The sequence below is a fragment of the Salarias fasciatus genome, chromosome 3, assembly GCF_902148845.1.
Source record: "Salarias fasciatus chromosome 3, fSalaFa1.1, whole genome shotgun sequence".
NCBI lineage: Eukaryota > Metazoa > Chordata > Actinopteri > Blenniiformes > Blenniidae > Salarias > Salarias fasciatus.
In genome coordinates, this window is record NC_043747.1 from 14,888,675 (window position 1) to 14,902,188 (window position 13,514).

General features: G+C 46.1%; 1 protein-coding gene across 1 annotated transcript in view; it reads right to left on the reverse strand.

Moving 5' to 3' along the window:
• Positions 1 to 1,129: 1,129 nt before the first annotated feature.
• The window catches only part of slc8a4b (solute carrier family 8 member 4b), an 80,170-nt gene continuing 67,785 nt past the window's right edge, over positions 1,130 to 13,514 (reverse strand). Inside the window, exons 12-16 of the mRNA XM_030119487.1 lie at positions 8,859 to 8,965; positions 5,909 to 6,033; positions 4,865 to 4,964; positions 4,201 to 4,473; positions 1,130 to 2,151 (exon numbers count right to left, since the gene is read on the reverse strand). Of these exons, the coding sequence (XP_029975347.1) occupies positions 1,772 to 2,151; positions 4,201 to 4,473; positions 4,865 to 4,964; positions 5,909 to 6,033; positions 8,859 to 8,965 (985 nt within the window). The 3' untranslated portion in view covers positions 1,130 to 1,771. The remainder of the gene's footprint in view (positions 2,152 to 4,200; positions 4,474 to 4,864; positions 4,965 to 5,908; positions 6,034 to 8,858; positions 8,966 to 13,514) is intronic.

Here is a 13,514-nt window from a genome sequence, read left to right on the forward strand (position 1 = left end):
GTGACGTGTGATTTGAACACCGGCTGAGTCAACAAACACTTCACAAAAAAGTAAATAAATAGCACAGTTTTTCACCCATAAAGTATTCTGTAGCGTCAATACGAACTCAACAGTTGAATGATCTGTAACGCCGCCAAATCTTTGGATAACAGAGACTCTTTTTTGTTTTTTTGTGTGTGTGTTGCATACAAAGAATCGTCCCGACCGGCGCCGAACAGTCAAGTGATATTCCAGAGCTGCCGTACGTTTCCCGTCCGACTCCTCCTCCTGCCGCGGAGTCGCCTCTTGGAACACGCTCCATATCTCACCCTCGCGTTTGAAAGAACTTGAAGAAACAGGAAAAAAAAAAAAGTGGATCTCCTTGATTGAACACGACTTAAATATCTTCAGTGTTTTCTCACACACGTATCGAATGTTCTCATGTACAGGCAGAAACAGCGGGCGTGGCTGTAGTTTTGATTTGTCGTCAGCAACGCCGCCGCCGCCGCCGCCGCCGTCTCCTGTGCGTCGCTGTTTCTTGGCATTGGCTGTTCACATTTTTCCCAACGGCTCAGAGTGTAAACAGTGCACTCTGTGGCATGTAGTGCACGACGGCTCCGCTCTGCTTCCTTTGTTCCAACATCTGGATCTCTGTCTTCACATCCAATGTGTACAACTGTCCTCATCCTGTATTCATAGAGCTTTTTTTTTGTTGCTGTTGTTTTTAATTTTTTTTTTTTTTTTTTTTACAATTGCACGGTGACAACATCAACAACACTTGACGCCATTAAAAAGTTTAGAAAAAAAAAGGTGTGTGTGTGTGTGTGTGTGTGTGGGGGGGGGGGTTTCTTCACGGTTTCCAGAGAAGGACTTCGGGGTTTGGCTCGATTAAAAAGAGGGTCGGTTGGTCGGTTGGTTGGTTGGTGGCGACTACAGCGTTTCATGATCACGACTTTAAGACTATTCCTACAGGGGAGATCAAAGTAAGGCAAGAGGGAGGGCCGGAGAGAGTGGAGTGTGTGTATGTGTGTGTGTGTGTGTGTGTGTGTGTGTGTTGTAAGGGTTAGGGTTTTGCACAGTGTATTCAGGAAGGAAAAACTGAAAAAAAAAAAAAAAAAAAAAAAGACGAAAAAGATGGTCAGTTTTTTTTATCTTGCCTGCAAGTTGGTGCATGGTCCTCTATTGCAGAATCACCTGAGGGCCCCAGTGTGTGTGTGTGTGTATGTGTGTTTGTGTGTGTGTGTGTGTATATGTGTGTGTGTGAGGGGTTAGAAGTGATAAGTCACTGACAGTATTATAGTTCCAAGGTGACGATGGGAGGACCTGCTATCATCATCATCATGATGAAGAGAGAGAGAGAGAGAGAGAGAGAGAGAGAGGAGGCGAAGAGAGACTCCTGCTCCGTTTCTCACCTCTGACCTCCGTCGTCTCCTTTATTTACCCTCAGCACACTTTCTGTTGGTCTGATTTGTTTTGATTAACTATCCATCTTATTAACTATCAAATATTCTTTCTGACGACTTGTTCTCGGATGCTTTGGGTGAAGATTTTCCAGCTTAAACTGAATGTAATGACAGATTCCAGAGTGTGGATTAATCCTGCCTAAATAATGTAGCAATTCTCAAAAAAATAACTGTTCTGACATCATTTAGGAAGGTTTCATGAAGAATAACAAGCCTTTTCAGCTCACTTTCAAGACTCCTCTCCTGTATTTCAGTTCCTCTCTCTCTCTCTCTCTCTCTCTCTCTGTCTCTCTCTTCATTGGCAGTCGGCCTCGCTCCCTCCTCTCCACCTAGAACCCCGGTAAATGGCAGTAGGCCTCCAGCGAGGCCAGCATGATGTAAATCAGCCACAGCGAGACGAACAGCAGCGACGTGATCAACTTGCAAGTCCGCGGGCCGCCCAGCTCGCCGCCGGCCACGCCGGCGCGCCGCCGGTACAGCAGCGTGAGCACGCACACCACGGCCAGGATGGTGAAGAGGGTGACGGAGAAGGCCAGGTTCCCCGGGTCCACCTTGAATTGCTTGCCGTCGGAGCGCCAGGCGATGGCGGCGATGGTCCACGCCACGCCGATCCCCAGGAACACGTTGACGGCGTTGGAGCCGGTCACGTTGCCGATGGAGGCGTCGGCGTACTGGTCCTGGATGGCAGCCACTTTGCTGGCGAACGTGTCTGGACCGGGGGGAGAAAAGAGGAAGCCGTCAACCGGAGGTCAAAGGTGAAGCAAGACCACGGTGCTGAGCAGCATTAGCAGGTGCTAGAAGGCAATTTGTGTCCAGGAGAATATTTATACATTCAATTTCCAGAATCCTTGGAGAGAGAGCGGAGATCAAATGTTTGGGTTTCTGCCAGATTCAGTACATCAGAGCGTCACAGAGCCAAGTTCCTCAACGTGAAGACAGAGCTTCATCGGGCGGCATCGGGAACACCCGGGGAAGCAGCTGCCAGTTATTGTATCTCGGCTTATTTCTATTTTTAGGCGGCCTGGTGATGAGGGGTCTCAATTCTCGTCTGACTGTCAGTGAGATTAGTTGAAATTCACATCCCAAAGCAGAAACCATCCTCCAAACTTTCCCTTTTTTTTTTTTTTTTTTTTTTGACGGAGGGATGAATTATAATCCCAGCTGGTGGCAGAGCGCACAAAGAGAAGAGAAGAGCCTGTGTGTTTTGACACACGAGACGGCAAAATCCCGAAACTTGAGTGATGAAACTTCGCGTTACCGCCTCGTAACACACAGGACGGACGTGACGGCGCACGTGAGGAGGCACGAGACGAAACGCAGGGAGGGAGGGAGACCGCATCCGACGGTGGGATGACGTGAAATGTGTGACAAAAAAATTCTTGTCCACCTCATTCTTTGTGTCAAAACATCCAAAAAGTGAGGGATCAAATGAACGACGAGCTTCGTTTCAAGGTTAAACCGTCTTTGCTGCTGATAACTTTGTTCGTTCCACCCTCGTGATGCAACTCAAATGAAAGTCCTGAATCTCGGCTCGTGTCGAGACAAACTGCAACAGAATGGAAGCTAAATACTTTAAACTCCCACTCAAGACGGGGATCTGTGAAGTTGGACGTGTTCAATGCAGACATCAAACCGCATTTAGCGTTTAAAACCACTGCGATGGTTACAGATGAGCTCAAAACTGCCGGGGTTCAGGTTGTGAGTCTGCCTCGGCCTGCTGATTGCCCGAATCGACGGAATTCGGTATAAATTGGGCAGATAATCCTTGAGTGCGTCTCTGATGTAATAATGCAGAAACGGTTTCATGAATTTGGAGCGAGGAGGAACAGGAGGAGGAGGAGGAGGAAGAGGAGGAGGAGTGTCACAGTAATCACCCTCACACATACAGCTCAATAACCCACCTTAACAGAAAAAAAAAAAACATGCATTTTCACACACGTACACCTGAGCGCAGCAGCACACAGGGGTCGGAATGATGGATGGCAACAATAGCAAAAGACACAACATCCCATAAGGAGGCGGAGAAGAAGGCAACGCCGGGTCAGAGTAAAGAATGGAGCGGGGCGAGACGTGAGAGGCTCGGATGGAGACAGGAAATACGGGGGAAAGAGACAAAATGAAGAAACAACTGCAGAACGTTCACATCAGACGCGAACATGAACATGTGTTCGTGGCAGAGAGATGCAGATGATGGATGTCAAACCCGCGTTTACATCGAGGCAACGCGGCGGAATTAACTCAAACGCGGCTTTCCGGAGATCTCGCCGCCAGCCATCAAAGTTATCGCCTCGGAGAGAGTCGGAGAGGAGCCGCTTCTATAAATCATCTGGAGGAGGCAACTATAAAGTGGCTGGCGAGGGGCGCGGGGAAGGGAATTGAATTAAAGCCCCGGGACGACGCGTCGCCTCCAGGCGAGCTCGGGACGGAGACGGGGGGGGGGCGGGGGTTTACAATTCAATTTTGATTTCCAGCCCGTGTTTGAGCACAGCTGCCGCTGAACCGCGATGGAGGAGGATCAGTCATTCTCTTTTTATTTGTTTATTCACATGTTTGTCGCAGCCGAACTTCGGGAGAAATACGCCGCTCGTTTCATCTCCAGTCAACACAGGCGTTACGTAAGAGGAATACTGAAGGATCAAAGTATTTCTGTAGAGAGTGATTTTTTTTTTTTTTCCTTTATGTGGGTCACACTTGGAAGTTGCTGAAAATCTGCTCAAGTTTGCTTGATAAATCACTTTTCCGCCGTCGCCCCTCCCACCTGGCACGGACGTTCCCAGCGCCACGAAGACCACCGCCGTCACCGAGTCCTTCAGCCCTATCGTGCAGCCGAAGTGGGACGCCAGGTCGCCGGTGACGGCTGTCAGGACGCCGATGAGCGAGATGGAGACGATGAAGCAGGCCCAGCCGTTCCAGTACTCGGTGGGCGGCACGAAGGCGAACAGCACCTTCCAGAAGACGGTCAGGAAGTGCATGATGTAGTCGAAGCAGGACGGCAGGCGCTCCTCGCCGCTCTCCTCCTCGTCGTCGTCTCCTGCGGGTTTAGAGTTTGTATAAACATCTTTGGACGGAGTCAGACTGTGTTTTTAAAAGTCTTTTCTCCTCCCTGCCATTATGCTAAGTTATGCCGGCGAGCGGCGGGTGGCGGCTTCAGATTTTGATTACATGCAAGTAGCACCATTCCTCTGTACGGAGAAGAACACTTTATCCTAAAATGTCAAACCGTTTCTTCATAAACCAGATGGGAGTGAATAGTTTAAAATAAATGCATAGAAAGAATCCCAAAGAAATGCTGACACAAACCGCTTTTCATCTTCCATCCTTTCGAAAATTAAATCACCCGTGACCAATGTTGATGAATAAAAGTTATGTATTTTACCCTGCGTGCGCGTGTGTGTGTGTGTGTGTGTGTGTGTGTGTGTTACCTGCACTAACGGTAACGGCACTGACGAACTGCTCCCTCCAGCTGCTGCTTCCCACCACCAAGGCCAGGTTCGTCTTCTTGATCAGCTTATCTACTGTACTCTACACACACACACACACACACACACACACACACACACACGCACGTGTATGCAATAATGCACGCACAAACACACAAAGGCAAACATGCAAGTCAGGAGGAAAGACACAGCACTCAAGTTGTTAATTCACAGAAAAGAAGGAAACAGTGATTTAAGGTTCAGAAATAAAGGTTTGTCGAACGTAAAGCTGCGGAATTGGAGGCATAAGGACGTGCTAATCAATAGACGAGCTGCGATGCCGCGTTTTATACGTGAAATCTAGGAAAAGAAAAAGCTTCCAGCACGCTGGATGAGCTCTAAAGCAGCGAGGCAGAGGAATAATAGAAGCTGCTGGTGGAAAACAGCTCCCAGCAGTAGTTATCTCAACTCAGCTGACAGGGCTTTGAGGAAATCCTGCGCCGGGTCCTGTCAGCGGCACGAAGCTGAAAACTCGCCGTATTTTAGCGAGACGCAAAAAAGGAAGGAATCGCAAATGAATCCCAAAGTGGGGAATGAAATTAAGGATTTATAGATTGCGATGTGGCGAAGGACCCAGACATCATTAAAACAGTTGAGAGGATTCAGCAGAGGACAGAGGAACCAGTATGGCATGCATAAGAGAGATTGATAACCTGTTTCGCGCGCCTGACAAGCGTATTTACAGCACGCTGCACACACACAAACACACACACACACACACACACACACACACACACACACACACACACACACACACACACACACACACACACACACACACAACAAAGTGACACAAATGGGAAAATGAGCAATTGGATAATGACTAATTCATAATGCTTTATAAAAATGATTTATTCTAAAATAAGACAGAATGAAGCTGGTTTGATGATAACTTGACAAGATTTGAAACATCACTGATATTGATACATGACAAAACATACACACACACACACACACACACACACACACACACACACACACACTGACCTTGAACTCGTAGGACTCCTCTATGACCACCTCCAGCTGTGTGTGCTCCCCCAGGCTGGGGCAGCCCATCTTGGCCACCTCCTCTTCCTCCGCTCCCACCAGAGGCTTGTTCTCATTGGAGTCTCCTGTAAGATCCAAGATAAAATCACCGTTAGTTTTATAGTTTTCCATAATCGCTGCTGTGATTAATGTGCTTCAATTCGAGATATGATTAGAGGAGGATTATGGAGCTAATTCCTCACATTAATTTACAGTTTTCAGTTTAGGAGGAAACAGCAGGATCAGTTTTAGGATATTCATCATTTTGTGCCTGTTTGTTTCCACTATTGTCATCTTTTATAAAAAGATCCAGTCAGAGGGTGATGAATTTCAGTCTGCATGTTGTTAATCCAGGCTACAGATAGGAGGCTTATTGAGAGGCTGAAACCGATGGCGGCGTCTGCCACAGCGGCGGTGGGCTCCCACTGTTTTCAAAAATTCATTACAAGCCACTCAGAAGTACACCGCTGCTTTGACTAATGCAAAAGACCGTGTTGAACATCCTTTGCATTTCAAACGACAAATCCCGGGAGAGCGTCATCAGGTTTACCTCATCTGAAGTTCAGCCTGGTTTTTTTTTTACCCTTACCATGAAATCTATGTGGAAATACACTATACACACACACACACACACACACACACACACACACTACACAGTATATATACATACATCAACAACTGATCATTCATCTCAACGCAAATTAAATCAGGTCGACTGGACTCGGTCGTTGACCTGATTCAGTTTGCACTGAGACGCCTCCTGACAGGACAAATGGGAATAAAGTAAACTGTCACTATTTTAAAGCTATATTATATTTGTTTATTAAAAAAAAAAAAATAGTCCACCTATAATAAATTCCTTCATTCGTCCAGGATTAGTTTGAAATAAAAAACTGACCAGAGATGATTGAAAAGCAGTTTATTAACAGGTGAAACACTAAAACAGCACTTCACTGCACTTAACCCCAAACTTAGAAGATCTTACCGGAGCAGACACGCTCTCATCCTTAAATCAGAGTTTACACACCAGCTGACTGAAATCTTGTCTCATCCAAAGCGGCACACACTCCTCCTGAGGTCTCATGTCTTTAAACGTATGCAATCAGCGAGCGCTGATCATGTATATGCTAATAATCAAACAAAGATGAGCCGCATGGGAAATCCAATCTGTCAAGCAGCGCGTGTTAATACAACTATGAATAACTAAGAGTAATTTACATCTTTTTTCCCCTCCTCTCTCTGTCTTCCGCTCACCATACTCCCCCCCTCTCTTCCATCCATATGCGCCTCTGCTCCGTTCCCGCATACAGTGGCCGTTGTTAATGCAGGCTGCTATAACTGAAAAGCTGTTAACAGTATGTGATACCATATGTGTGTGTGTGTGTGTGTGTGTGTGTTGTAGGCGCCATCATACGTTGCCTGTGAAAGTCAATTATTTCTCCGTGTGGGGAAACGCGCCCCGGGCTGCTGGATCGTTGTATCACCACCAGTAGAGTCTTTGTGATTCGAGAAAGATTGAAGACTGTGGACGTTAAGCGGGAGTTTCTAATTTGAACGGGCGCTAAAGAGAAAGACTCTCGCATGTTGCCTGGGATATTTCATTGCGGTGTAGCGGTTCGCAGTTTTCCTTCACAGTGAGAGAATATCGTCTCTTTTCTCCGGTTTCCTCCCACAGTCTGAAAATGTGATTAAGGGTAATTGGTAACTTTAAACTGCCTGGAGGGGCGAAAGCGACAGTGTGGCTGTCCGTCTCTTTTGTGTTAATGAATGGGAGAGCTGTCCAGAGTGCAGCCTGTCTTCACTAACAGTCAGCTGCGTTTGCCGCTCCACGAGCCGCTGAAGTTTTTGAAAACAGCTTCCGAAGTACGGCTGTTTGGAAACGCTCCACACACAACGCAACGTCAGGCTTCATGTACTCCAGCTCAAAACCAAGTACAAACCTGAAAGGAGATATGACGTTTGATATGATGCTCTCTAGTTTTGACCGTCACGCGAAACTGAGGTTGACACTTACATATAAAATACAGTCACAGGGTTCCTTGAGGGAACCAGGAAGTGGATCAAATCAGATGTCGACCGATTTGACGGGCTGAACAACTGTCATCCCCAAAGCCGAGTTATTGGTAGAGGAAAGAAAGAGAAGAAGCTCTACTGGACGGAATCATTTAATGGATTAGCAACAGAGAACAGGCGTGTAGTTTGGAGTATTTTGCAGCGTGAGGCATATAGATTATCCCTTTAACAGCACAAATTGCAATTAGACCATGAAGGAGAAAAGAAAGCAAAGTATATCACAAGCAAAGCAGCTCCTTTTATCCCTCTATTAAACTTTTAAGGTAGTAGAATTTATTTTATCTAAAGCTGCTGTTTATATTCACTAAAGGTTTATTTTAGTGTTCAGTCTGTCATTGTTATGAGGTTTTAGATAACTGACTTTAAAAGTAAGACGAAAACAAACTGAATAGAGCATGAATGACATGACGGCTCTTTGGCATCTTCAAGTTTATGGGGAAAGTAAAACACTAACAACAAGAAGTTCCTTTATTTTCGAAATACAAGAAGAATCTGATTATCAGACCACAGTCCTTTAACAAGGTTCAGGTTTTAAAGTTTTGCAGACAGAATAATGTTTTTATGGAGACTTGAATTTTATTTTGTAATGCTGTTATTGCTTTAAAAGACTGGCTTAGTCCGTCTTAGTTTATCCTCTTGTTTCTGAGAACCTGCTGCAGATATTCTGTCAAACTCAGGCTAGTTGTTGAATAAAAGAAAACCCCACATTTTTAGACTTATTTCCTGGGAAAAAGGCTTTAATTTGGATGAAACTGTTTCATTCCTTCTGTGACACAGTCCCTAGTTCAGTCTTGAATTCTTTACATTAAACAAACCGAAAAAAGGCAGGCAGACCCACCGTGTTTTTGTCCGATCTCCAGCAGGATGGGCTCTCCCAGCTCGATGGTGAAGGTCTTGTTCTTCTCATATTCTTCATCGTCGATGATTTTCACCTCGATGATCTTCCTGTTAGAGAGAAAGCAGAGGGACGGGACCCGCTGAGTGTCTTCCACATAATCACCCTTTCCGCTATATACGCTCTTCCTCTTAATAAGGGGGTTGCAGAGTTTTCCAAAAGTCAGAAAGTTTTATCCTGCGAGGTTTCTAAGGTCGTCTATCGGCTAAAAACTGACAAAACAACAACACTGTTCAGGACTCTTCATTATGTCCTAAAATACCCTGTTATTGAAATGTTAATACAAATGTGCCGGGAAAGTAAAAGTGTTTCCCAGATCTCTCCTGCAGAGGAAGAAGAGGAGAATATGTGAATATAAGGCCAGGGTGAGGTTTCTTGGTGTGACATTATATGAGCCAACTAGCTTCCCCCCCAGGCCCTGATTTAAAAAAATAAAAAATAAAAAAAATCCTCCAGCTGGCGCTGATGCAATGCACGGAGGAGCCACCACTGAGATATTTTCAATTAGGAGCACCCAGAGGAAAAATGCAGCCTAAAAAATGCAGCGCAGAGAGTTTTGAGGTGACGAGTGAAGCAATCAAACCTTAACGAGTAAAGTGGAAAAAGAGGAAATGTGTCCTGCTCGGGAATAGCATCGTGCACAACGGGAGATAAAACCCAGCAAGGCAAAACGTAGAAGAGCCGCGGTTTTAGCAGATCGGTGGGAGAAGATAAACACTGCTGCAATGCCATATTGTTTTCAGCGGCTTTCATAAACTGCAGCGTGACTGAGGAGATAATTAATTACGCAACTTAGTTCTGTGCTGCTAAACATGGAGTTTCGGGCAGTAAAGTGTTCAGTAAACAACATCCTTCATTCTCCACACCGGTGACCAAACGCACCCTCGTAAATCTGAACTTCCTATTGCTGAGTGAGGAGGAACGGCGGGGGCAGATAGATCTACGCTGGACTGAAGGGTGAGAGCCCGTTTATAAGGCTGGCTCTGGACTGTAGGATCTGGATTATATGACCGCTGAGTATGACAAGACTGACGGTTCTGTTTGTGGCGTTCAGCCGGACATTGCAGCGTTGTGTGATTCTCAGCCCGTCGGGACTGTAAAATACTGTCTTGTTTTGCTGACGGTTGCTTCCACAAACACAAAGGCGTGTTTTGAAAATAGTAAATAAAGGACCTTTCTTCCTGCAGACACTCCTCCGCCCTGGGATCAGCCTGCAACCCCATTAGCGTGAAGATATTTACCCATGCCTGCCTTTACCTCTGTGCAAATGCAGCCAAATGAGGAGGTAATGAGGTCGCGACCTCAGAGGCAAACTGCCTCTGCTTGTTGTAAGCAAATACCGCATGCATTATTGATTTAACCCATTTAACCCATCCTGTCAACAGTTTTCCTGAGCGATACATGCTTGAAGCAGTGAAGTCGAGGGTCCTGCTCGGGAACCAGGAGTCCACTCCTCCAACCTTGAGCTCACCAATCACGCCAATTACTGCGTGAATGTGGAGGACTAAATGTTCACAATAACACACTCCTTAAACTGACCCGAATTCCTAGTTTTCTTCAGTGTTGTACGATTGAGAGCCTTTAAGTGTCAAAACAGTTTGGTTTTCGTGTTTCTTCTCATGCCAGGCGGAAGAAGGTCTTCTTCGACCCGGACCCGTTTTGCTCAGAGATCATCTTTAACTCAACAGCCCATCAGTTTGTGACAGGCGGCGAGGAAGAGCGAACTTTCATTTCCACTTGGTCGTGTCGACCGATGCTTCACTGACAACCACGTTAGCTCTGATGCCACAAATAGGCTTCAGTTCAGCAGATAAAAAAAAAACAAAAAAAAAAAAAAACAAGAGAGCGAGAGAGTTCTGGAGGGAGGGACGTACCTGGGAGGACAGAGAGAGAGGAGGATGGGAGTGATGGAAGGAAACGCATTGTTCTCACTGATGAGCTGTCACAGCAACAGTTGATAAAGCGGGCTGAATCTGCTATTTTCAGCATCGCGTCAGCCTGAGCAGCCAACAACGATGGAAGAAAAGAAAAGGAAAATGTTTGGCCGGAAGTGAAACAAAAGCAAGAAAAGTACCTGTGATACTTTGTCCATGTGTTATCAGACTGGAGGTTGCATGTTTTGCAATATTAAATAATAGCAAAGTGAATGAATTAAACTCTAAATGCTAACTTTCTGTTTGAAGGAGTCCTACAGTGGATCAGTCAGCGTCTTAAAGGTTTAAAGCGTGTGGAGCAGAGGCAGAAAGCAGGAGCAGGCCAGGGAGATGACGGATGGAGAGGGGAAGAGGTCTGAAGAGGAGTATGAGTAATGCGCCGATTCCACTGAGATGTGTGAGGTTACGATTCAGTACACACCGAGTTCATTCAGGGGGACGAAACGCGCACACGCACACACACACACACGCAAAAACGAATCCATGTAAAAAGACTTAACCCACACATGCCAATGACAAATTAAAATTTACTTTGCATATATAAACACAAATAAATGATCAAAACACTCAATAGGATGCACACACACACACACACACACACACACACACACACACACACACACACACACACACATCATGTTCAACATGATCCACTCTGCACAGATTGTTTGAGCAGACAGGCAGCCACCCCCACATGACTTCATGCCTCAGTAGCGATACAAGACCACACACACACAAACACACACATACACACACACACACACACGCACACATACAGGTTGACGCACAGACAACGTACACAAACATGAAATCATGTTACCGCTAAACACCTGAGGGACGCGTAAACACGGTACGCATTAATCGAGCCAATTTGCACAGTGCAGATGACACACATGTTCACACACACACACACACACACACACACACACACACACACACACTGACTGCAGCGCCTCCATTATTCATACTGGGTTCTGTCCGTAGTAGCACTCCCATCTGGGCTCTCTTCCCTCCATCTCTGTCCCATTACTTCTGTTTTAGCCTCTTCTTCACCTCTTCCGCCTTACAATCTCTCTCTCATTTCCCTCTGACTCCCATCACGTCAGGTCATATCGTCCCATTCGCTTCTTCTTTTTCTGCCGTGTGATAAATTTACCTGCCCGTTCATTTTGTGGGCGGCTCTTTGTGGAGTCACTGAAGGTCAGAGTCAGTCCCGGCGTCGGGTCTTAATTATAGATGTGAATACAGCGGGGACGGTGGTTTGAACCTCGAACACTGTCTCCTGTTGTTTTATTAAAGCAGTGTTTGGAAATAGTAACACCGGTGACCTACAGTCAGTGATCAGATGGGTCAGGGGACGCTAAAAGAACGGTCTTTAAATTTGTCTTTATGCATGAACGTGAAAACAGAAACAGCAGAAATGCTGTGCAGACTTGGTTTCCCTCATGCTTAATTAGAATCTGCAGAGTTTAATTTCTCGCCATGTAGTTGTCAGAGGAGTCTCGTCAATCTCCACAATCTCTTCTGAGCATAAAAGTCTCAGTCTGTCAATAAGTCTCTGCTGGTGCGTCTGTTAAGTCCTCCCAGCCTTCGTACCTGCTCAGCTCTGTTATGTCTTCATGCTTCTTTCATGAATTGTTGTCTGCATCCTGCCATGTTCCCTTTCATGTTTTTCCCCTCGGATCTTGGGCTGCTCCTTTGGATTTGTTTTGTTTGTGTGGTTTTGTGCTGACTCACTCTCTAATAAAGCTGATTTTTGGCTCTGACCTGCACGTGGAGCGGAGAGGTCCTGCCAAAGCATCTGGCCAAGCCAGAGGTGAGCGTTTCTTTAGCAAAACCGTCTCCAATGCAACACGTTGCTTCTCTCCCGCCGTCTCCCTCTCCTCCCCGCTGTATTCCCCCGTGCTTTCGTCTTCTGTCTGTATTTCTACCTTGTTACTTTTTGACACCTGCTCCCCAGAAAGTTCCTCTGTCAGACAGTAGCCTCGACGCCCCGGCCTGTCAGCGGACTGACACGAGACGCAGACGCACAAAGTGAGTCCCGGGTTCACTGAACAGAGAGCTCACACCGCCAGAAATAGAGACTGAGGGGGAAAAAAAAAAAAATCTGCGATAGAGTGAAAAAAGGTCAACAAAAGGTATTGTTGATTGAAAAGCCCACAAACAGAATTATGGGAGCTGTAAATCACTTTGGAGAAGTTTTATACCGTGGTGTGTAAGTATGGGTGTGTGTGTGTGTCGCTCCAAAGTTCTCCTAGGAGTGAATGACTGGTGCGACAGTTTGATTTGATTAGCCGAGACCTCATTGCATTACTTAATGGACAAAACCTCTCCTTATATCTTCGTGTCCATCTCTTTCCATTTTCTTCTGGCTCCAGTTCCACTTTTGATTTGCAGCCATTGTGTGTGTGTGTGTGTGTGTGTGTGTGTGTGTGTGTGTGTGTGTGTGTGTGTGTGTGTGTGTGTGTGTGTGTGTGTGTGTGTGTGAGTGTGTGCGTGTGCGCATACGTGTGGTCTCAGGCTAAAAAGAAACAGTGCGCCACATTTTTTCGAGCGAGAGAGGGAGCATCAAACTGCTGCAGCGAACAACTCATTTTCTTGAGTGAGGTTGATTTATGCGCACATCTCCCGTCCCTCAATCTGAGAGAACCTCTAAATCTGTCCT